The sequence below is a fragment of the Geospiza fortis genome, unplaced genomic scaffold (assembly GCF_000277835.1).
Source record: "Geospiza fortis unplaced genomic scaffold, GeoFor_1.0 scaffold171, whole genome shotgun sequence".
NCBI lineage: Eukaryota > Metazoa > Chordata > Aves > Passeriformes > Thraupidae > Geospiza > Geospiza fortis.
This window is the reverse complement of record NW_005054313.1, coordinates 9,246,763-9,268,243: the sequence shown is the minus strand read 5'-3', so window position 1 is coordinate 9,268,243 and position 21,481 is coordinate 9,246,763. Positions and strand designations below refer to the sequence as shown.

Sequence of the window (21,481 nt, the reverse complement as noted above, 5' to 3'; positions counted from 1 at the left end):
ATAGTAAAGAATTTGTGAAACAGCAGCATTTTGTCATTAGTGTTTTTCCTTATACCATAAAATGATGTCTGTACTTTACATTCTGCATGTGAAGCTCATTTAAGTTTCAGATTCAAGCTTCATTCATGAATTTTGATTATTTTCAGCATGTTGTCACGACAGAGTATGGGACACATTTTTCTTGTCTGGCACGGAGTAGTTATGAAAGCTGCTCTTTCTGACTGCCATGAGCTCAGACTCTCTGAGAGAGGCATTCATGTGCTGTGTTGGTGATATTCAGCTTTGCTGAGGAGGTGCCTTAGGTCTGTGTTTTGTCATGTTCAGTCAATGATTTTTGAATTTATATGTGGAATATAAAGAATTGCTCCTTTCCCTGCCAGTGGCAGCAATGGCTGTAGTTTGCCCAGGTAACACAACTGAGAGTTCCATATTATGTTTTGCTCTGCCTTGCAGTGAAAAACTGGTGCCATTAACAGAGTAGAGGCAACTTACCTTGAATTTTTCATTGTTTCTGGATGTAATCTGACCATACCATAGGCACTACACTCACACATTTGTGCCAACTGGGCATCAGTAGACACAGTCAAAATTTCTCAAAGTTAAGGGTGTTTTAATCAGAAACAAGTCTCTTCAGCCACTGCCATTTTGTCTGTGATTTTCTTCCTGGAGTAGTGTGAAGTTAATTGATATGTCCTTTTGTAACAGTTAATTTTATTTGTTGGAGAGCAACATGTGGTTCCAGATTCAAACTGCTTCATCAAGGTTTTGCATATTCTGAGTAAATCTCCAGCATGCCCGCATAAGTTTCCAACAGTGTATGTTTTAATCCCACACAGGTTCTGATGCTGTTGCCTTTGTGTAGTTTTGTCTGCTTTTATTTCACATACAGATTAATTGTGATATTTTTAGTCTTCCACTGACCTGTTAGGTTTTATGCAGTTTTGCCTTCTTGGTGATGTATGTTCAGCATATTTCAAAAGATAACTCTGACCAAAAAAGGGGCATAAATAATGAAACAGGTATCCTTATGTGTGTTAAGAATTATTTTCTTGCAAATGTTGCCATTTTGTCCTTACACACTGATGCTGACACAGACCTTGAAGAATGTGCACCCTTTTTTTTAGGATAAATATTTTAATGATTGTTCACATAAAAATCTTAATTATCTGTGCCTTCTTGTTTTCATGGGTTTTCCTGGGTTTATTTTTAATGAGAAAGCTAAATAGTAAATGTCCTTCTTTCTTTTCAGTTCCTTTATTGGGGTGGGGGATTGTTTTTAAATAGAAAGATTGATGTGATGGTTGCTTTTCAGGAAGTCCTGATGATGCTTGATAACTATGTAAGGGACTTCAAAGCATTGATTGATTGGATACAGCTACAGGAGAAGCTAGAAAAAGCTGATGCTCAAAGCAGGTAATTAGATTTGTATTTTTTTAATCTACAGAGAGAGTAAAGTTCACAGTAAACTTCATTTTCTAGCAGAGCTTCAGCAAATAGAACCAATTTTCCTTTTGGACAAAATGGGTGTGAGGACATTTTATGTGCGTTGTCGCTGTCACTTAGAAGTAGAGGATGTTTCCTTCCCTCATGAGGATGAGTCCTTCCCTCATCTTTTCCTTTTGAATGGTTGGTTTGATGTTTTGCTGTATACTGGAATTTGAAATAAGCATTGTAGTCTTGAGAGGAGGCAATATTTTGGATATGGGTGTGGCTGATAGGGTTTGTAGTTAGTGTAGAAAAAATTGCTAAGATGAATGATTAAATTCAGCAGCGTTTGGTGGTTCTAGCTTTGCTTTAAGATTATAGAGGAAGAGTTATTGTGAATTGTATTTTTAAACTTTTCTTTCCTGGGTTTGCAGACCAACTTCACTGGCTTGGGAAGTAAAGAAAATGTCTCCAGGACGCCACGTGATCCCAAGTCCCTCCACAGACAGGATTAGTGTGACATCAAATGCTCGAAGGAGTTTAAATTTTGGGTATGAAACCAACTAAGAAGTTTAATGAAGCTAAAATAAAGATTAATTTGAAGCAAAGTTCACGAATGCACTATTTTTCTGTAGTAACCAATGTATTGTTTTGTTGTTATTAAATCATATAGGCAATTTTTTGCATTCCTAAAAAAACCCCCATGATCTCTAAAGGAAAATCCTATCAAGGACTTACTTTTTCCTGACTTTGTGATACATTTAATTACTAGTCATTACAAAGACCTGAAGATAAAATACTGTCAGTGTATTTCATGTGATCTGTTTAGTACTCTCTTCTCTCTACAAAACAAAGGTCAGAATGTCTGTAACTGGCATTTTAGAATGGCCAGTGTGTGCAATGTGAATGGCCAGCTGAGTGAGCAGAAGTAAATACAGGTCAGAAAGAGTGAGTGTAAAGTGAGATTATGATGATTCTGATGCGTGGCAAAACTGATACCAGTTCAAATGTAGACCATGTTGTATACTACAGTAAAGCATCTTTTACTTGTTGAAATGAAAATATCTGAAAGCAGTTCAACAAAAGTGTGCATAGATTCAGAGCAGCACTGCCTGGTGCTGTCTCAGTCTGGAGAGCACACATGTGTGCAGTTGAAATCTCTCTCAGGGCATGTGCTGAAAAACAACAACGTTCAGGTTTGTTGGAATCTCAGGAACACACTGCCCAGTTTCCTGAGTGCTTGCATTGTCCTCAATAGAGATGTGATACTGGGCTGTTGGGTCAGCACCTCTGAGGATTGAGCTCTCTGAAAATCGGGTATTTCTACAAAAATACTACAAAGTGTGTTTGGTGTAGGTGAATCTGTTGATACCTACCTGACAACATCTGAGAGGTGTCTGCTGAAATGCCTGGTGGTGGGGAGAAAATATGCACAAGCACTCAAATGAAACACTTGAATCTGGTGGAAATCAATGCTCTTTTATTTTTATTTTTATTAGAACATAACAGCTCAGCACAATTAGTCTTTCAGCTAAGCCTTATTTGGCTGTAATAACCTGTTGCTATTGCTGCTGGAGGTGTTTTATTCACAATCACAGGGACATGATGAGAAACTCTGTGTGTTAGAGCAAGGAACAGCAAGATGAGTTTTCTGTCCTTCACACTTGCAAATTTTTTTCTTCTTAGTGTGTGTCTCAAAGCGAGGCAACTCCAGAGGGCTACAATATTTTGTGTGTGAGAGAGAAAATAGGATGGAAGATAAGGGCTGAGACATACTTGGTGCTACAGAAATTTTTGGCAGAATGCTAGGGGTTACTAAGAAAGGAATAGGGGATAGGAGAGAAGGTAGTGGTGTACCTCTGTAGAAATTAATGATTCATACCTGTAGTCATCTTCCCATCTTCCCCAAAGCAGTGTAGAAAAAGTAGGAAAAGTACAGAAACTAGAAACAGGGACAGTCAGAGGTATCCAACAGCATTGATGCAAAAAGAAAAGAATTTAGAGAAGTGATAACAAGAAGGGTGTGATAAATAAAATCACTTATGTGGAAGATGAGTAGGAAAATCTGTTCATTCTTTTTAATGAAAAGGAATTGGGAGTACTAAATGGTCAAATGCCAGGCTTGAAATGACAGGAGTATTTTTCAATACTTAGTTTGTAGAATTTATGATGAATTGCTTTGGTTGCCAAAAACATTAATGCCTTCAGAAATAAGCATCACAACAATTAAATTTAATCTTGTTTATTAAAAACAGTAATTAGTTGAACAAATTACAACAACTTTTCAGTGTAAATTGCTGCAAGCTGGAGAGTTTGCCAAAGGAAAGGTGGTTCTGTTCAGCACTGTTCTGATGGTCTCATAAAGCTTTCTAACAAACCATTCTGTTACTTGACCAGACACTAAAAAGAGCTGTGACTTTCATTTAGGAACCCTGCAGTGACAATTTCTGCAACACGCCTGGCTCCCTCGGGTGTAAGTTGGGCCGATAAGGTAAAAGCCAACCATGGAACTAAAGCTGCCAATCCTGAGCTGGCAACAGCACAAGCCTGCCTGGCACCTCCTGCACAGAAGGCACTGCGGAAAAATGGCAAGTCCCCTTCTGTGGCCTAAGTTGTTTTCACAAACTCTGTGGGATGAAGTGAATTCAGAATGTGATGACCTGTGTTCTAAGCAAAATTAAACCTAGTTTTGCAAAGTACAATGTCTAAATTCAATATGGAGATAAAAGATAAAATATTCATGCAGACTTTTATTGCAGTAGTTAAGTTTAAGACAAAAATGTGTTTTCATGTGAAGGTAAAATTCTGCTGTATTATCACAAACTAGAATTTGATCTGTTAAAACCAGTTTATAACAGCCCAAGAAGCAAAAGGTCTTTGGTCACAAACTGCCAATCTAACTGACTGCAAGTTGGGATGGCTTAACAATATAAAGAATAATGCATGTGCAGGAATCTGGGAAGAGCTCAAGATAGTTTTATATGTTCTGGAAGAACATGCTATTAGAACTATGCTGAAGTAACAATTGGTGTTTTTTTGGAAGACAAGAGTTACCACATTTAATTATGAATTTTTTCTCTAAAGATGCTCTTTGGAGAATGCTTGATTCAGGATCTTTTGTTCTAGAAAGGTTTGGTTTAGTTGCAGACATAAAAACTACCATCTCATTCAGGATCTTTTGTTCTAGAAAGGATTGGTTTAGTTGCAGACATAAAAAACTACCATTTGGTTTATTAAATTAGTTTCTTTGCACTGGATCTCTGAGATTGTCTTCAGAAATGGATTCTTTTTCATTTATTTTCTTCATGTGTGGTCTCTGATGACTTTCTGCAAAACCATCAGGCAGGACGTAGAAATGGATATTCTGAAAGAAAATTAAAAGTGAGCTGCATTTGGTTTTTTTTTTTAAGTTCCAGAAAGTGCATGTATCAATTTAAGATAGGTGTTTGTTCAACCTAGGAGCAGTAGAACCCATGTGTGGTGACTTGCAGACTTTTGGCATATCATGGAAGTAAAACACGTTGTCCAGGGGTCTGGCATGTAACGTGAATGAGTTCAGGAGTGAGTTCCTCTGCTGGGAGCAGAACCATCACAGCCATACTCCATGGGGTGCTGGTTGGAAGGGGGATCCATGGCTGCTGCCTGTGTACAGTTGCAGTGAGCTGCTTAGAGAGCAGGAGCTGTGTGGCTGAGTTTTCAGCACTGTAGCTGATGTGTAATTGCACTTTTGAGATAAACAGTAGTTGAAGTTGCTCGTAACAAAAGCTTTTTCTGGTGATTGTCACTCGTAATAGAGTGACAGGGTTCCAAGCTGTTGCTAAAATTCCTTTATTAGGTGTTCTTGTGCATAGGGAGAATGTTGTTAGCTACACAGAGAATAAAAGTGATCTGTATTTCAATATGGATAATGTATTTTAAGGGGCTGAGAGGGAAACAAAAGACTTTATGTTACTTTCAGAGGCTTTTAGAGGGCTGAAGAATCAGTGTTGTGCTGTTTCATTGAATGTTACTTTCAGCTGATGAGCTCCAAAAAGAGAGAAGCCCCTTAGGTCATGTAGTACTGGCTACAGGTGTTCAGTAATCTTCAAATCAAATGGAGGATGCAATCCAGACTTGAAACATTTCATTTTAAGAAATAACAGTCATTCCTCTAGACTTTGTTTATTCTTAGGAATCTCTAATTGCTGACATTGAGCATTGGAGAATTTCAGTGATTTGCTCGTGGCTGAATTGTTATGTTTTTAACAAATCAAGTTCTCTGTAGGAGCATGTTGTCCTGTGTGTGGGAGGTGGAATCACTTTGGTAAGATCCAGTTATCCCCAGTGATGAAAACAGAAGAAAATCTGTGAAGTTTATGGGATGGGAGCCACAGGGGCTCTTCACATGCATTATTGGAGCAGCTCTGAGGCTCGTGTATCTGCTCTGCCGTGCCCAGCTAATGCACTCCCCAAACAGCTGTTTGGCCATGTGGGCCTTGGGGGAAGGGTTCCCCTGCCTCCTGTAATGCTCCCTTGCCCACCCAGAGCCCAGCTGGGGCTTACAGCCACAGGATTTCCCCAGACACTTTTTCTCTAGTGATTTCCCACAGCATTATCATTAGGTCTCACAATGGTTTTCTAATGTGGATGAGTGGTATGATACTGTAGCTGTTTCATGGTTGATGCAATTTCCAAATTTAACTAAGTAAGCCCATAGGGAGAAAGAAAATGCATTATTTTTCCACATAGTTCTTTAATCTTCCTTTTCTGAATGCATAATTAAATGAGGTTAAATCATCTTATCTCATTTCCCTCATTAAACTTACTGTTACCCTCAATATTTTAATGAATTTCAAAAAATTGTCTTTCATGCTAGAGTGTTTTTTACAATATGAAATGTAATCTCTTCTTACTGTCTGAGCAATTTCTGCTCGTGAATTCCCTGGTGCTTGTGGTAAAAAGTGAGATGAGTTATACAAGTTTAGAGTTTGTATTAGAAATGGAATAGGTGCTTGCAACTAAAATAATGTTATTACAGGATTTAGGACAAAGAACAATCTAGAACATGTGAACTTCTCAGAAGCACTAATTTTTTTTCTGCTGCCATACTTGAAATCTGGTTGGTTTTTATTGTTATTACTATCATTATCCTCTTTCTTGTATGAATTGCTCATGTCCATAGCTGTGAATAGATGTTCTCTGTAATGTACCTAAGACTGGAGACCTTGCAGCATCTCCAGCCCTCTCAGGCAGCTCTCCTGGTTTGGGCTCAGATGGGGCTGAAGTTTATTTTTGTGGGGGTTTGGGCAGGAAGTCACTGGTGAGTAAATTTTTTAGAGGGGCTGTGCATCTCCTGAGTTAGAACCCAGGAGCTTGCACACAGGTGCCTGGATTTCTGTTTGTGGTGTTTCCAGTGAGCTCCTTGGATGGTTCTTCCAGATGGAGCAACTTCCCAAGAGCCTGGAGGCTGGGAGGGCCCCGAGATGACAGATGGCTTGTCACATCCATGTAACACAAGAGCAGGCAGGGACAGCCAAGTTCACGTGAAACTAGAGAATGATCAGGGCAGGCAAATGAATTATTCATTTACAAAGCTCTGGGAGTAATCAAACCCAGCATGTGATATGTAGCCTGTGGAGATGTCTACTGGGCTATAAGAATTCCACACAGAGGGAAAAAACATGGAGGAAGATTGGTGCCTCACTGAGTATTAACTTTGTCTCTCATTAGATGTGATCTAATGTCAATAAACATATTAGCTTTGCAAACTCTTGTTTAAAAACGTGCCTGGAAGTGACTGAATCCTAAACTGCTTGGTGAATTAAAATGAACAGAATCTTCTGGTGCACTGTAATTGTCAGGTGGCATCACACTGTTAAACTGACTCCAGGTAGGTCAGGAGTCTGAATACATCCATGAATTAAAAACTGCTTTGTTTTAAAGAAGTCACCAAACAATATTCTTTCAAATGCAAGTATTTCTGGGCTATTAAAATGCTTGGTTGAGTCTTGGGTAATAAATATGAATCTGACAGTGAACAAATGCAAATTAAAAATTGAACATGTATGGCTTTTATGAAAAGATTTGTTCTTACTTTAGTAAGTGTGATTATGGTTTTTCTATGCTCTGAATAATTTTATTCTGATTCATTCTGTCATTTTAGACTGCTAAGAAATATGCCACGAGACAAAGAACAACTAGGCAAGACAGGCAAGAATATTCTTTTTTGGTAGAATAAGCTTTAGTAGATATTAGTAAAAGATATTAGTATGATTATTAAGATACATTTACATGATTAATATATCTTATCTAGATGTTAGTAAAATTATGTTTAGGTAGTAGGTACAACAAAAGGGTATCTTCTGATCCTTTTAATGTAGAAAAGATGCTTTTATGTAAAAGGTGACTTCAGTTTTCAGAACAAATAGAAGTGAAGTGTTTCAACAATCTTGTTTTGCAAATGACAAGCAGAAAGAATTGCAACCCAAAAGCTGCTGCAGTAAAGCAGTGGTGGTTTTTTGGTTGATTTTAGCAGTTCTTCTGAACAATCTCTGCTATTACTTGCCAGAGAAATTTCTTGGCCAGATTGTGTCCTAAGCCAGATACAGCAGAATCTTTGTGGTCCCGTTGGTTACTAAAATGGGTGAGGTGGGAGACAAGGTGCCTGGGCAGTCCTTGTCCCACAGGGTGCAGAGCCAGGTGCTGCACAGGCTGGGAGCTTTCTGCAGTAAATCTGGTTGTGATTCCTGGGGAATTAAACCCTGTTCCCTGGAGAATGGCTGCTGTTAAGATTGTCCCTGAGAGGGCAATATGTTCCCATCACTAGGTCCTGTAGGTAATATTTTTTCTATATGAAGATGAAGAAATGAAAAGAAGGCCAAAGTTGCCTGCAGGGATCATGTGGGAAGTCTGTGGCAAAGGAAAATGTAATTGGTGTTTTTTTGACTGCTGTTCTGGCCAGTGGGACACGCTGCAATGTGTGCAAATGCACATGAGGAGAAGGAACACAGAAGGGCTTTTCACAGACTCTGGTACCAGCAGTGATCTTTGAAGAGATCAGCCATATTCACTCAGACAGTTTGGGAATTTTGTTTACTTAAAAATACACAATAATTTTTCTAGACTGAAAGTGTCTCAACAGTAAAATACGAAATTAATTTTTTGTATCTGTCGTTGAGGTTTGTGAACAGTTATATAGTTATGTAAAACCAGCTGTTGCATGAGCTGCTCAGCAAAGATAAATTCCAGTACAGTCCTGTCAAATTCCCTGGTAACTCAGGAGTTACACCAGCTGTTGGGCCAGGCTGCTGTGTTTCATCCTGAGATGTTAAAAGAACGTCACAGTTAAATAGCAGTGTTTGTAAAATGCTGGATGCCAAGGGCAGCAAAGGATAAATGTGCCATCAGTTCTGGTTTTGGCTCATTTCCAGTTGACTGGTTACTGCTGCTGTTGGACAGCAGTTCAGGTGCACCTAAAGGCTGTTTAATCCAGTTTGTATGTTAAACCTTAACATTTGAGCTTCAGCTCTGGTCTTTATGCCTGAGCTATATGACTATCTTTGTTAGTAAAAGCTTTACAAATACCCAGAGAATTAATTGTTTAGACAAATTGTATTCCAGATTATTACCCTCTGTAAAACAGTGTTGGGATTTTTTGCATCTCTACTCCTCCGGGTGAAAATAATGTCCTACACCCTTCTCCTCTTTTCATGTGAACAATCTTGAAAGCAGCTTTTGCCAGAAGTGTGTTGGACAATATATACATAGTTAGTTCTTCAGTTTTTTGCAAGAATTTTTGTTCAGCAGATAGACAGGCCTGAGCTTACCTTTCACACTTGTGAGTTGTACTGTCAGGCTTCAAAAAATCTCTTACAGTTGTTTCAAGATGTGTGGGAAATTACATGCTGCTATTAATTGCTGGCCACAAAAATGTTACATATGGAGAAGGAGGTCACCTTGAAATCTAGAAATCTGGTCACACCTAGGATCTGATGCTTCAGGCAGACAAATGTAACTTTAAATGGTTTTCAAGTACGTACCAACATCAGAAATATTGATCAGAAAGTTGTATGTAACAGCTATATAGAAATCATAGTAATTGAAGAAAACTGCTTTTCTATTTTCTCCTTCAGCTTGCAGTCCTATTCTAGCAATATTTTGCTATTTCCTGGAATCCAGGAAAAGCAGTTTTCGAAAAGCTGACACCAATTAGTGTATTTTTGTTACCAGAGTGAAACAAATAGAAAAAGATGTAAAGAAAGCACTGGCAGAATAATAAGGATAGTGAGCCACATTTCTACTTTCCATGCTAAGTTGTGCTATTTTGTCTGTACTTGCACTTCCACAAAAGGCCTCTAACGTTACTGTTGCTGCAGAGAAGAGCAGATGCTGTTGCTTTGTTGTGCTTTACCATCTCATGAAATAGCAAGGAAAAACGTGGCAAGCTTAAGTTCACCTTGCCATTTCCCAGACCTTTTTGTGCCTGAGCAGCTTCACTCTGCAGTAAGAGAACCTGTCCCATGAATGGAGTTGTCCAGTGTCTGTAATACCAATAGCATTCCTTCAAGTAAAAAGCTTTGCTGAAGAATATGTCATTGATTTTTTTTTGTATTGATTTTTAAAGAGAACATTTTTCTCCCACAACGTGTGTAATCCTGTAATAAAGCAGTTGTTTCTAATGCTCCTATTTAGAAGTGTTCCTGTCTGACAGTGGGGGTGTTTTTCTCCCGTAGATCGGAAGGACGCAGAGGGCTGGGAGACGGTTCAGCGTGGGAGGCCCGTTCGATCTCGCTCCACTGCTTTGGCAGCAAAAGCTCCTGCAGCTGCAGAATCACTGAAGTCCAGAGGTGACAGTGACAAAGAAAATGTCATTTCACCACCAGCAGAAAACAAGCATGGGAGCTCAGTCATTGACAGTGCTGTGTCTGAAAGCACAGAGCTGGTACACAAGGATCCTTTGCATCACTCTGAGGGTTCCCTTACTGAGAAGACTCAGGTCAGTCCATCATTTTGAACCGTGTTCTAACTTTAAATCTTTGCAGCTTTTCTTCAGAGCATTTTCTAAATGTGGTGGTGGCTAGAGCTTTTGTGAACTTACCAGGTCAGGAAAGGCTGTTCAAATAATGGTTATTTCAGTTACATTTATGGGAATGCGGTAGGATGTCAGCACAAGTAGGCTAATTAAAAGTATGATGCTGTGGACTGCTTTTCCATGTTTTCCAACAAGTCAGCATTCAACACATCTCATACATACATTTCAGGTAGAAAGCTCCAACTTTTCAAGGTAATGAGCACCTGAAATAAGGGAAGTTATTTGCATCACTCGCTGTTGTTGCCAGTTATTTCCTTAAAATTTGACTTTAAAAATCAGTATGTTCCATTTTGTTAATTTTGCAAATGCCTCTTGTTAGTTCCCAGCCTCAGAAGCCAATGGGAGCCCTGGCACAGCATTGCAAGGGGATTCCTTAGAACCAGCTCCTGAGATGCCTCCAGTTCTCAGCAGCACTGAGTGCAGTTCAAAAACTCTGCAGATGAATGAGGCTTCCCCCCAGAGCATTGGCTGTGCAGACTGGCATCAAACAGAAAAAGCTAAATCTGAAACTGAAATGGATCCTGCAGATATTTCAAATGTGAGTGCTGCCAGATTGGTAAGAAACCTCATAAGATTTGTAAGTGAATAATAAATCTAAGCCTTAATTTTCTCGGTCTGTGTTGCACAGTGTTTGCTATTAGCCTTATGTGAAAACTGTAGAAAAATCTATGAGGTACCTACTGTAGGAAAAATAAATTGTTGCACAGATACTTTTCTTGTAAAATTTAATTCTGGTAAAGTTTTGGAACTTAGAAAGATAGAAACTAGAAAGATAGAAGTGTGTTACTTGGAATAGATAGATCTTTTCTCTCATTACTTATTTTAATAATGTTTGTGCTAATTTTTCATTTCCTTCTACTAGCAGTCATTTTAAGCCACACTCTCATTGAAGTCTTTCTTCAGTTTTGCTCATCATTCAAACTGGAAGCACATGGGATATCAAAATTCAGTTAGAAACAGAGTCAGACCTCTGCCTTTTAAGTCTTGCTGAGCTGCTCTGCTGGGTCTTCTTTACAACAAGCAGTTTGGAGGAATGCCATTCTTAAGGCAAAAAGCATGAAGTCAGTTTTCTGTTTTTATCTGGTTTCCCAAAAAGAGTGTCCTTTCCTGCCTGGAGAGTTCTGCAGGTCTCAGGGTGTGTCTGCTTCACTGGGATTGTCTGAGTGGAGAGTTACAGTAATGTTACATAAAATCCAGGTTATACTTTCAGGTGCTTTGTTTTGTTTTGGGTTTGTAGGGGTTTGTGTTTATTTTGGTTTGGTTTTGTTTTGTCAGAAACTAGATTAAAATTCTGATTTGCAGAAGTTTTCCTGTAAATCACTTTAACTTTTGCAAACTGGTGTCCTGCTAGGTAATTTCCAAGCTAAATACCTGTTTGCTTTTAGAACAGATTTCAAGCATCTCACCCACTACCATTGTTTCAGATGCTCAGTTATTAGCAGTTCAGGATGCTGCCAGGTTGGTGGGATCTGTGTCTCTTGGAAGGATTTTACTGCCCCAGATCAGCCTACTTTAAACCCCAGTTTGTGTATTGTGGTGCACTGTCTGGTACTGGAGTGGAAGTGGTCTGGTTAATGCTGGACACTAAAGAAGGAAACACAGTCAGCATATCCAGGCTTACATTTTTGCCCCACTCTTTTGTCATTCATGTTGGAAAACAAGTACAGCCTGAGATTCCATTGTATTAACTATGGTGAAATTTCCAGATACAGTTCATGCAGATAATTTCCATCTTTAAATAATACTTTGGAGCATGGTTCTTTTTGTAGAGGTGACAGCATGGCATGCACTCATGTCTCAGAGTATGCCTTGCTTAGTCCCCAAGAGTAAGTATTTAAAACAGTAATTGCAGGAGAACTGTCTTTGTGCTTTTAATGACAGGGTTGGCAGAATAAGTTTTTAAATTATGTGAATAATTAATTTCGTGTTCCATGTAGTTACTAAGTGAATTAATAGTTGCTAACACTTTTTAGTGGGGTTTGTGTTTTCGGCTACTTTCACAAAATATATCAGTAAAAAAACTGTAAGTAAAGAGAAGTTGAACAAAATACCATAGAATTCATGTTAACTATGTGGAATCCTCCTTTTTGTGCCTGCTACTGATTTTGATTATTTTTCTGGTGTCATGTTTGCTCCAGTCCATGGCAGAAGTCCTGGCTAAGAAAGAGGAGTTAGCAGATCGGCTGGAGAAGGCCAATGAAGAAGCCATTGCCAGTGCTATTGCAGAGGAGGAGCAGTTAACCAGAGAGATTGAGGCAGAGGAGAACAATGACATTAACATCGAGACTGACAATGACAGTGACTTCTCTGTGAGTGTCCAGTTCATTGTACTGTACCCTGTTAAGCTGTGTTGTCAGTGGAGAATGAATTCAGAATTTTTAGTGGGTTTTTGGCATTGAAGTAACCTGTTTGACATGTGCCATGTAATAATTATCCCATACTGAGGGATATTTAGTCTTACTAAACTCAGCAGCACTGTGCTGCTGTGTGGTGCAGAGCCCTCTGAGTTTGCAGTCAGTGTCCTGCTGCTGATTTCTGAGTGCAAAACAGGGGGAGCTGAGACTTGTTATGTTCATTGCTACTGTGGAAGAGTAGATGAAGCAAAAGTCTTCATTTTTACTGTCGGAGTGGGAACAGCATTGACCTTTGGGGAGGCCAGTTCTGTTTGGAAACATTGCTGAATGTTGCTGAGTTGGCACTGTTTAATGTGTGTGTGCACCTCTGAGTTAAAGTTTGTTTTTACTCTCCGGTTCATATTAAATTTCAGGCTAATATGGGCAATGGAAGCATATCCTTCTGTGGTTTGTCCATGGACTGGAATGATGTTCTGGCAGATTATGAAGGTAAATTTTTGTATATTACTGTGCTTACATGGAAATCTAAAATTTTAAAAATGCCTGTTTTATTCATGGCCAGTTAAGGTTTCAGAAGTTTGCCCAACATATTCCAAGTAACGTTATGTTCTCTGTTGTTTCCTGAGGAAAAATGGACTTTGTGTTCAGACTGTCTCTGTGTCTCATTGTTCTTCAGTTCTCTTTCTGCATCTATTAGAATTTTACGGGTTTTAATCTAGATTTACATTATCGTCTGGATAAAAGTGTAATAAAATCATTAAGCATTAAAAAAGGACAGGTATTAAAGATGCTTCAGTCTGTATTTGCACCTAGGCCCAAGGAAACCCATCTGAGAGAGCTAGAGAGACTAATCCTTATTATTGGCATTTCTTGTAGAAAAGTGTGTTTAAATTATCCCCACTGTGGTGGTGTTAGAGGGGTCCCAGGACGAGGGAAGAGACAAGAATCTTGACTCCATGTTTAGAAGGCTGATTTATTATTTTATGATATATATTATATTAAAACTATACTAAAAGAATAGAAGAAAGGATTTCATCAGAAGGCTAGCAAGGAAAGGAAAAGAATGGAATGATAATAAAATCCTGTGACTGACCAGCAAGTCCAAGACAGCCGGCCTGTGATTGGCCATTAATTTGAAACAACCACATGAGACCAATCACAGATGCACCTGTTGCATTCCACAGCAGCAGATAATTATTGTTTACATTTCATTTCTGAGACCTCTCAGCTTCTCAGGAGAAAAAATCCTAATGAAAGGATTTATCATAAAACATGTCTGTGACACCCCCCTTTGTTTTTACCTGTGCAGCTCGTGAGTCGTGGCGCCAGAGCAACTCCTGGGGAGACCGAGTGGAGGAGGAGCCCGCGCGTCCCCCCGGCCACGGCATCCACATGCACGAGAAACTCTCCTCACCCTCACGCAAGAGGTGCTGCGCTTGGTGCCTGCCTGGCTCAGCCAGGGAAAACAGGCAGCCTAACTCATGGCTGCTGGAAACTCTCCACAAATCTGCTCTCTTTGAGTGTCTGGGTGGAAAGTGCTACAGAAATCTGTATTTTTTCATGAGTAGGCTGGTACTTCATTGTCCACTAACTGAAGAAGTCTAGAAGAACAGTATTCACATTTACAGGAAATAATTGCCCTCCAGTGGCCTATTTGTTTTCTCTTAGTGAAATGGCATAGGAATGTTTGCTACACTGTCAGTTAATATTGTCTAACTTGATTTTACTCTTCTTTGGTTTTATTAAAAGAACAATAGCAGAATCCAAAAAGAAGCATGAGGAGAAACAGATGAAAGCTCAACAGCTGAGAGAAAAGTTACGTGAAGAAAAGACACTGAAGCTTCAGAAATTAATGGAGAGGGTAAGCTTTCTGTGATATAAAGGGCTGCTCTGCTGCCTTGCAGGAAAGGATTTTTTCCACATTGTAGACATATTAGAGATTCAAACATCTGCATCTGAGTTTACATAGTTTTCACAGCTGACTTGTGCATCACAGCAATTAAAGAAAGCATTATTTCAAATCATGAACTTCTTGACTATTTTATAGGAGACAATCTCAGATTCAGGGAAGGTATGACACGAGGAGAAATGTGTTGCATGTATTCAACAGAAATGGTAAAAACTCACCAAACTGAAGCAGTGTACTTCGAGGCAGGCTTTGTGTAGGGCATGAAAATACTTTATTACTGTGAAGAAAGTTTCAAGGATTAGAAGATTCAGGCCCTGTTGTTAGATGTTGTGTTAGTAATGAATTGATTCCTTGTGTGTAGGAGAAAGATGTGAGGAAATGGAAAGAAGAATTGTTAGATCAAAGGCGCAGGATGATGGAGGAGAAGTTACTCCATGCAGAATTCAAACGTGAAGTGCAGCTACAAGCAATTGTGAAAAAAGCACAAGAGGAAGAAGCTAAGGTGGGTGACTTTGTTTTCAAAGGAACTATTTAATAGCTATGCTTTTGTAGATGTTGTACTCAGAGTGCTTTGAAGTAGTTTGTGAAGGACAGTGCAGTTTAGACACGAACACTGTGAACCATGAAGCAGATGAATGCTGATGCCTAAATGGTGCACTTTTCTCTAATACAACTTAAAATTAATGAGTTGTTGTTAGACATCATGGTGGGTTGGTGTGGGAGAAAAGATGGGCTGAAAGAAAGAGCTGATCATTATCTTGCTGCTTTTGTTCCTCACAGAGTGTGGCAGCATTTTTGGTGATACCTAGTCCTCCTGGAAGGACTAGAAGATCTGATGATCAATTCTCTGCTTTTCCAGCTCCATGGGGGAGCTCATTTTTCTTCTTATTTGTTAAAAAACCATTCCAGATCCAGCATTCTGTGTCCTTAAACAGTGGTTGTGTTGCTGTGTTTTGTACCACTGATGTTGTTGAGCAGCTGGGAATAGACAAAGACCTGCAGTTAGTATGTGGCAGCTATTCTAAATTAAGTATATTTAGTGCTCTTCTGATTTAGTACATAATTCCATCAGGCAGTCACTAGATGGATGCTTTTTGGTTTGCTTCCTTCATACTACTTTGATGAAATTTTTCGTGGTTTAACTCCAGCTAGCAGCTAAGCACCACACAACCACACCCTTACTCTGTCTCCTGTCCCGTGGGACTGGGGGCGGGGGGGAAGAGAGAATCAGAAGTGTAAAGGTAAGAAATCTCATGGGTTGAAACAGAAACAGTTTAATAACTGTGTGGGGGAAAATCAGTTCTAAGAAAAAGGAATATAACAGAGATAAATGATAAAGAAAGACAAGTGATGCCAAAAGAAACAATTACCAGTCCCTAAACAGTGCCCCCACACCAACCTCTCCCCAGTTTTGTTGCTGCACTGATGTCCTGTGTCTCAGATATCCCTTTGGTCCCTTGGCCTTGATGCTGTGCAAGCCCTGCTCAACAGTAACTAAAACATCCCTGTGTTGTCAGCATAGTTTCCAGCACAAATCCAAAACATAATCTCATCCTAGCTACTGCAAAGAGAATTAACTCTATCCCAGCCAAAAGCAGCATAAAAGAAATGAAGTATTTTATTTTAAAGTCTGTTTTTCCTAAGTGAAGATACATGCATCTCCTTGAAACTGTTTCATTATATGATGAGCATGTATCTCAGCTGTGATTGATGCAGCTGTTCATTTGTGTTTCAAGATAAGCACAACGAAACTGATTGTACTTTTTTACTTAGTTGCTGTTTCTCTCTTGGATTAAAAGGATTTCTAGAGTACCTAATTCAGTCTTCCCTACATTGATTACTGTTCCATTACACCAGTGTGACTTCTGTAATTCTACTAACTAAATCACACTTGCCATAGTTCCCCAGATAAGCAGATGTTTCAAATATTGTGTGTTTAACTGTGTGGGATCTGATGGCTCATGAGGTTCTTGTTTTCTGGAAATCAAGGTTAATTGGGCCAGAAGGCTTTAGAGAAATGGCTGATGGGTAGGATAGCTGCAGACCATGGTAACTGTTGCTGCCCAGTTGGTTATCTAAATTCCCAGTGCTTGCTTGTTTACTGACCTGTAAAAGCCATCCTGTAAATGGATTCTAGTCAGTAAACAAAGTTACAAACATAATCCTACCACCCTTTTGCATGATCTGTTTTTGTCTGTCCATATGTGTTCTCTTTACCTGTTTTATTTGGTGTACACATTGAAGTTCTTTTTAGGTAACCTTTTCTTACTATTTGTTTCAACCACTGTCCTGTGGTTGAAAAACATAATACATGTTCATGAAATAGGCTATATGGATAAGAAATATTAGACCATGAGCCTGTTTGGTTTTTTCTTATTCATACTTTGTATACTTACACTTTTTTGATCAGTGAGTTCACATGTATTTAAAGTTAGCTCAAAAGCCCTGTTGGATTCTACTAGCACTTGTGTATTTTACTGATTCATCCATCTGGGTTTTAATATTACACATTTTGTGGCTGAGAGAATGGACTGATGGAGTCTCGGTGCTGATAGAATTGAGAGAACTTTTCTGTATTTTACCCAAAGTTTCTTGTTTCTCTGATACAATTCAAATTTTCTTATATTCCATGGGCTGTCTTGATTACACCAAACAAAACAATAAAAAATCATTACAAAGGCTAAAGAATTGTTCTCAAGTTGATGGTTTTCCAACTCATTCTGGAGAAATGTCCCTCCAGTTTAATTATCAAGCGCATAGTTAACAAATGGATGAAATTCTCCAAGATGAAACCTATTTCAACTTCTTGGGTCTTTTCTTATGCTTTCTGATTGCTTTCAGGTGAATGAAATTGCTTTTATAAACACCCTGGAGGCTCAGAACAAGCGGCACGACGTGCTGAACAAACTGAAGGAGTACGAGCAGCGCCTGAACGAGCTGCAGGAGGAGCGGCAGCGCAGGCAGGAGGAGAAGCAGGCACGGGACGAGGCAGTTCAGGTAGGACAGGTCTGGAGCTGCAGGGGCACAGTGAAATACAGCTTTGTGTTTCAGTTTGGCTCTGCAGACATTCAAGTGCAGCTTCTCTTAATTCCTGTGTGTTTCATGATTAAAAGAGCAACAAGAATTCGCTTTTCCCTGGCTAGGAGCGCAAGAGAGCCCTGGAAGCGGAGCGGCAGGCCCGGGTGGAGGAGCTGCTGATGAAGAGGAAGGAGCAGGAAGCACGTATTGAACAGCAAAGACAGGAGAAGGAAAAGGCACGAGAAGATGCAGCACGGGAGAGAGCCAGGTAACTTAGCAATTGTTTCTTTGGTTCCCTTCACGATTATCCTCCCCAGCAAACTGCACCTTCTCTGCAACAGCAGTACCTTCCTGGGGTGTCAGGCTTAGGATTTTAAAAAGTATCATTAATAAGGATGCTTGATGAATGGCTTGAAAGAAGAAATCAGGTCAGTCATCATAAATTCTGCATTATGTTTTTGTATTCCTTACATACATGCACAATATAAGCTGTAAGGCTGTATTTTATTATATTCGTCTTAGTTTTATTGCAGACAAGACCTTGTAGTAATTTGCCTTTTTCATATTTCACCTTAGTTTTCAAAGGAAACAAGATTTATGTACCCATGTTCTCCATTTCCTCTGCTTTCCAGAAACTTTTGGACTTACTGGCATCAATTTGATTTCACATTGTTGTAGACACCAAAGATTACATTTGTGAAGCACACAGCCAGGAAATCAGGCTTCCCTACTTCTGCTGCCTGTGAACTACTTGGTTTATAGTTTTGCCCATAATTAAAAGTTCATAAAGGGGACTTCACATGGACTCTTCTCTCTCTTCCTTTTGAGGTGCAGGGAGAATGAATGTTGGTGTGCAAGACAGGTTTACTTTCCAGTCTGATGCAGTCTAATATATTCTACTTGTTTAATTTACCAAACTCTCTTTGTATTCACCTCCTACTTCTCCCTCTTTTCCTGCAGTTCCCCTGCCACAAGCATTCCTTAAAACCTTGGTAAAAGTTAAGGCCTTTCCTGTGGTGGGTGTTTGCTAATGATTCTTGATACGTTTTTAATGTCATGGCTTGTTTTCTTCAAAATTGTCACAAAGAGGATTTTTCCCCCCAAGTAAAATATTCAGAAATGTATTAATCACCTTTCATCTTCTGAAGTCCTGAGTGACATCATAATGAGAGTCAGCTTTCCATTAGAAGTGTAATGAATTCTGGGCAGGCTCTGTAGCCTTTGCTGGGGCTTCATGGACCTTTCCTCAGTGTATTGAGCCAAAATCACCTGAGATTGAGTGAGTTGGAAGGGATCCTTCAGGATCTTACACTCATTTGCAAATACTCGAGGAAGATTAGGAATCATGGAGAATTTGGTTATGCTGTTTTGGGAAGATAGCCCCTGCATGTGTGAGGCTTCTACATCTTTCTGAAATCTGAGGAAACCCTCAAAGTAAGCAAATGGCTGATAATTGCCCTACTGATGTCTTTGTCTTCTAAAGCCTTCTACAGTTAGATCGTGTTGCAAATCTTCAAGCAGAAAATTCCTTGCTCTTTGAGTTTAATCAGTGTTAAATCTGCCCCATCCCTTTGTTGCACCCCATTAATTTCCTTATGACTTGTAAGGAGAAGCAGTTTCCATTTGCCTTCTGTTCCTATTGTGTATCAGCAAATCTCTCTGTTTGTTGCTCTAAGACTCAGTTTTTAAACCCTTTGTACTTGATATTGCAGTACCGTGCTTGCACTTGTTTTTCTTTTGTTTTCTTTGCCAGATACTGATTACACGAGAGATTTTTTTTCTTTTCTTTTCCTTTCTCTTTTTTTTTTTTTTGATAATTTTGGCAAAGAGTAGGAAAGAATGCATGTGGTGCCTTACAATGTGGTGATTCTGCTCTGTCAGTCATTACATCCCCTAATAACAGTTCTGAGGTTTCTGTACCGCAGCAGAGTGAGGGGAGGACTCGGGGTCCTGGGTTTGGAGCGCAGGGAGGGGCGAGCTTGACAGGAATCTGGCTGTCCTGTCCCTTCTGTCCTGGATTGCAGTGTGTTTTGGTGGAACCTTGGAGGTATCATTTGGTGTTTTGTTGGTTTTTTCCTGCAGCTAGGATTTGGCTTGTATCCTGAAGATTTAATATTGGCTGGAATGAGTGATTTTTGCAATATCTGCTTAAAGTTTCTTCAGTATAAGCTTTACCATGTGCATCTGTGGGTGATTAAAACATCTGTATGAATGGAATAGTGTACTTAAAACTGACTTCAAAAGCCCCTCTGCCCTTAACTTGTTTCCAGTAAAGCTTTAGTTGTAATTTCAAAGTATTTTATATTCCAGAGAGTTGAAATCCACAATACAGAAAATGTTGTTCTTGTCAGTAGAAATCATAAAACTGTATAAAGTATCCTAACCATGGAAAAAAAACTGCTTTTCAGAAAGGCTTGTGCAGGAGTTGTGTTGATGGAGCTGGAAATAAATGGAAACTTGAAAATTTTGTTTCAAAGAAAAAACGTAATTAGCCCAAAGTATGAAATGGTGATAATCTGTTTTAGTTTGTAGGATTAAACAAATATGTAAAGATGCAGACTGCAAGAAACAACTAAAATAAGCTTGTAGTTCAGCTTTGCTTTCTGTACCTCAGGGATGATAACACATCAAGTACCTAGTGCTTCTCATCCATAATCTCCTCCCCACCCCTCCCACACCCACAGTGATTGGAAGAGTTCACTTTTTCTCTCTGAAAGAACAATTTTTAGTGTTTATCATTTGAATTACTTCCTCTGCTGTCTTCTTTCCTATCCATTCTTATATTTTCTGTGGCTTTTTGTTTTAAAAATGTTACTTCTCCATTTATGGAACTGATCTTGTTTCTTTCTATCAGATTTCTGTTTAAAAACCCAGACAAACAGGAATCCACACATGACAAAATCCATTGCTGTTTGGATCATAGTCCTTATGTCAGGCTCTCTAGTTTTGGCACTCAGGCTCCTTTAATTTTGGAATGCTTTTTGAAAAGATGGCTGATGGCTTTGGTTGACTCCTTCATAGCTCAGTTTTACCCAGAGCCTTCATTATGTCTTTGGCACTTTAGAGCTGCCAGGCTTCTCTCCCATCACATTTTACAATTTTTTTTGTATAAACAGCATGAGTAGCTGATTTTCTTCCCCTTGAGCATTTAATTGCTCCCTTGGGAAGTTGTTCTTGATGAAACCTCCTACCTGTAGGTTTCTGCATAATGGGCATGGTTACAAGTCAAGTTACACCCCTTGTTCTTTTCTTAGAAAAAAAATGTAAATCTCTTCAACAGGGTGATGCTGTTGGTCAGTTTTCTCTGGGAATTTCTATATTTAAATCTGTACCAATGAACATTTTATAGAGCACTGCCCTGAGTGTTGCAAAGGGGGCTTTTCACTGTGTCATTGCTCTTCCCCATTGATTGAGTGACTGCAGCCCTTGGCTGAAGAATGCAAGTGGTGACAGGGTGTCACAGTCATCACTCTTTTGTGGCATCTTCTTGACTATCACTGCTCTGATTGGGACTGAGGTGTGATCCTGGTTCTGCTACAAAGGTTCAAGTGTCTATCTTGATTAAGTCTTTCAAATGAAAACGTCCACATTCTCTAAGTTGTTTTTTGTTGTTTTTCTTTTCTACTGAACCATCTTCAACTTAATTTTTGGGTTTTCTTGTTCTGCATTCCAGACATAAATGTGTCAGTATTATTCATGCTTTAC

The 21,481-nt window shown here is 39.3% G+C and overlaps 1 protein-coding gene across 2 annotated transcripts in view; it reads left to right on the top strand.

The window, feature by feature from the left end:
• Positions 1–21,481, top strand: part of SCAPER (S-phase cyclin A associated protein in the ER) — a 135,817-nt gene that overhangs the window by 19,701 nt on the left and 94,635 nt on the right. For both annotated transcript variants that reach the window (XM_005419697.2, XM_031055946.1), the window contains 12 exons: positions 1,313–1,413; positions 1,860–1,976; positions 3,853–4,013; positions 10,137–10,399; positions 10,815–11,033; positions 12,634–12,804; positions 13,263–13,338; positions 14,159–14,276; positions 14,599–14,710; positions 15,120–15,260; positions 17,600–17,755; positions 17,902–18,044. In XM_005419697.2, coding sequence (XP_005419754.1) covers positions 1,313–1,413; positions 1,860–1,976; positions 3,853–4,013; positions 10,137–10,399; positions 10,815–11,033; positions 12,634–12,804; positions 13,263–13,338; positions 14,159–14,276; positions 14,599–14,710; positions 15,120–15,260; positions 17,600–17,755; positions 17,902–18,044 — 1,778 coding nt within the window. The remainder of the gene's footprint in view (positions 1–1,312; positions 1,414–1,859; positions 1,977–3,852; positions 4,014–10,136; positions 10,400–10,814; positions 11,034–12,633; positions 12,805–13,262; positions 13,339–14,158; positions 14,277–14,598; positions 14,711–15,119; positions 15,261–17,599; positions 17,756–17,901; positions 18,045–21,481) is intronic.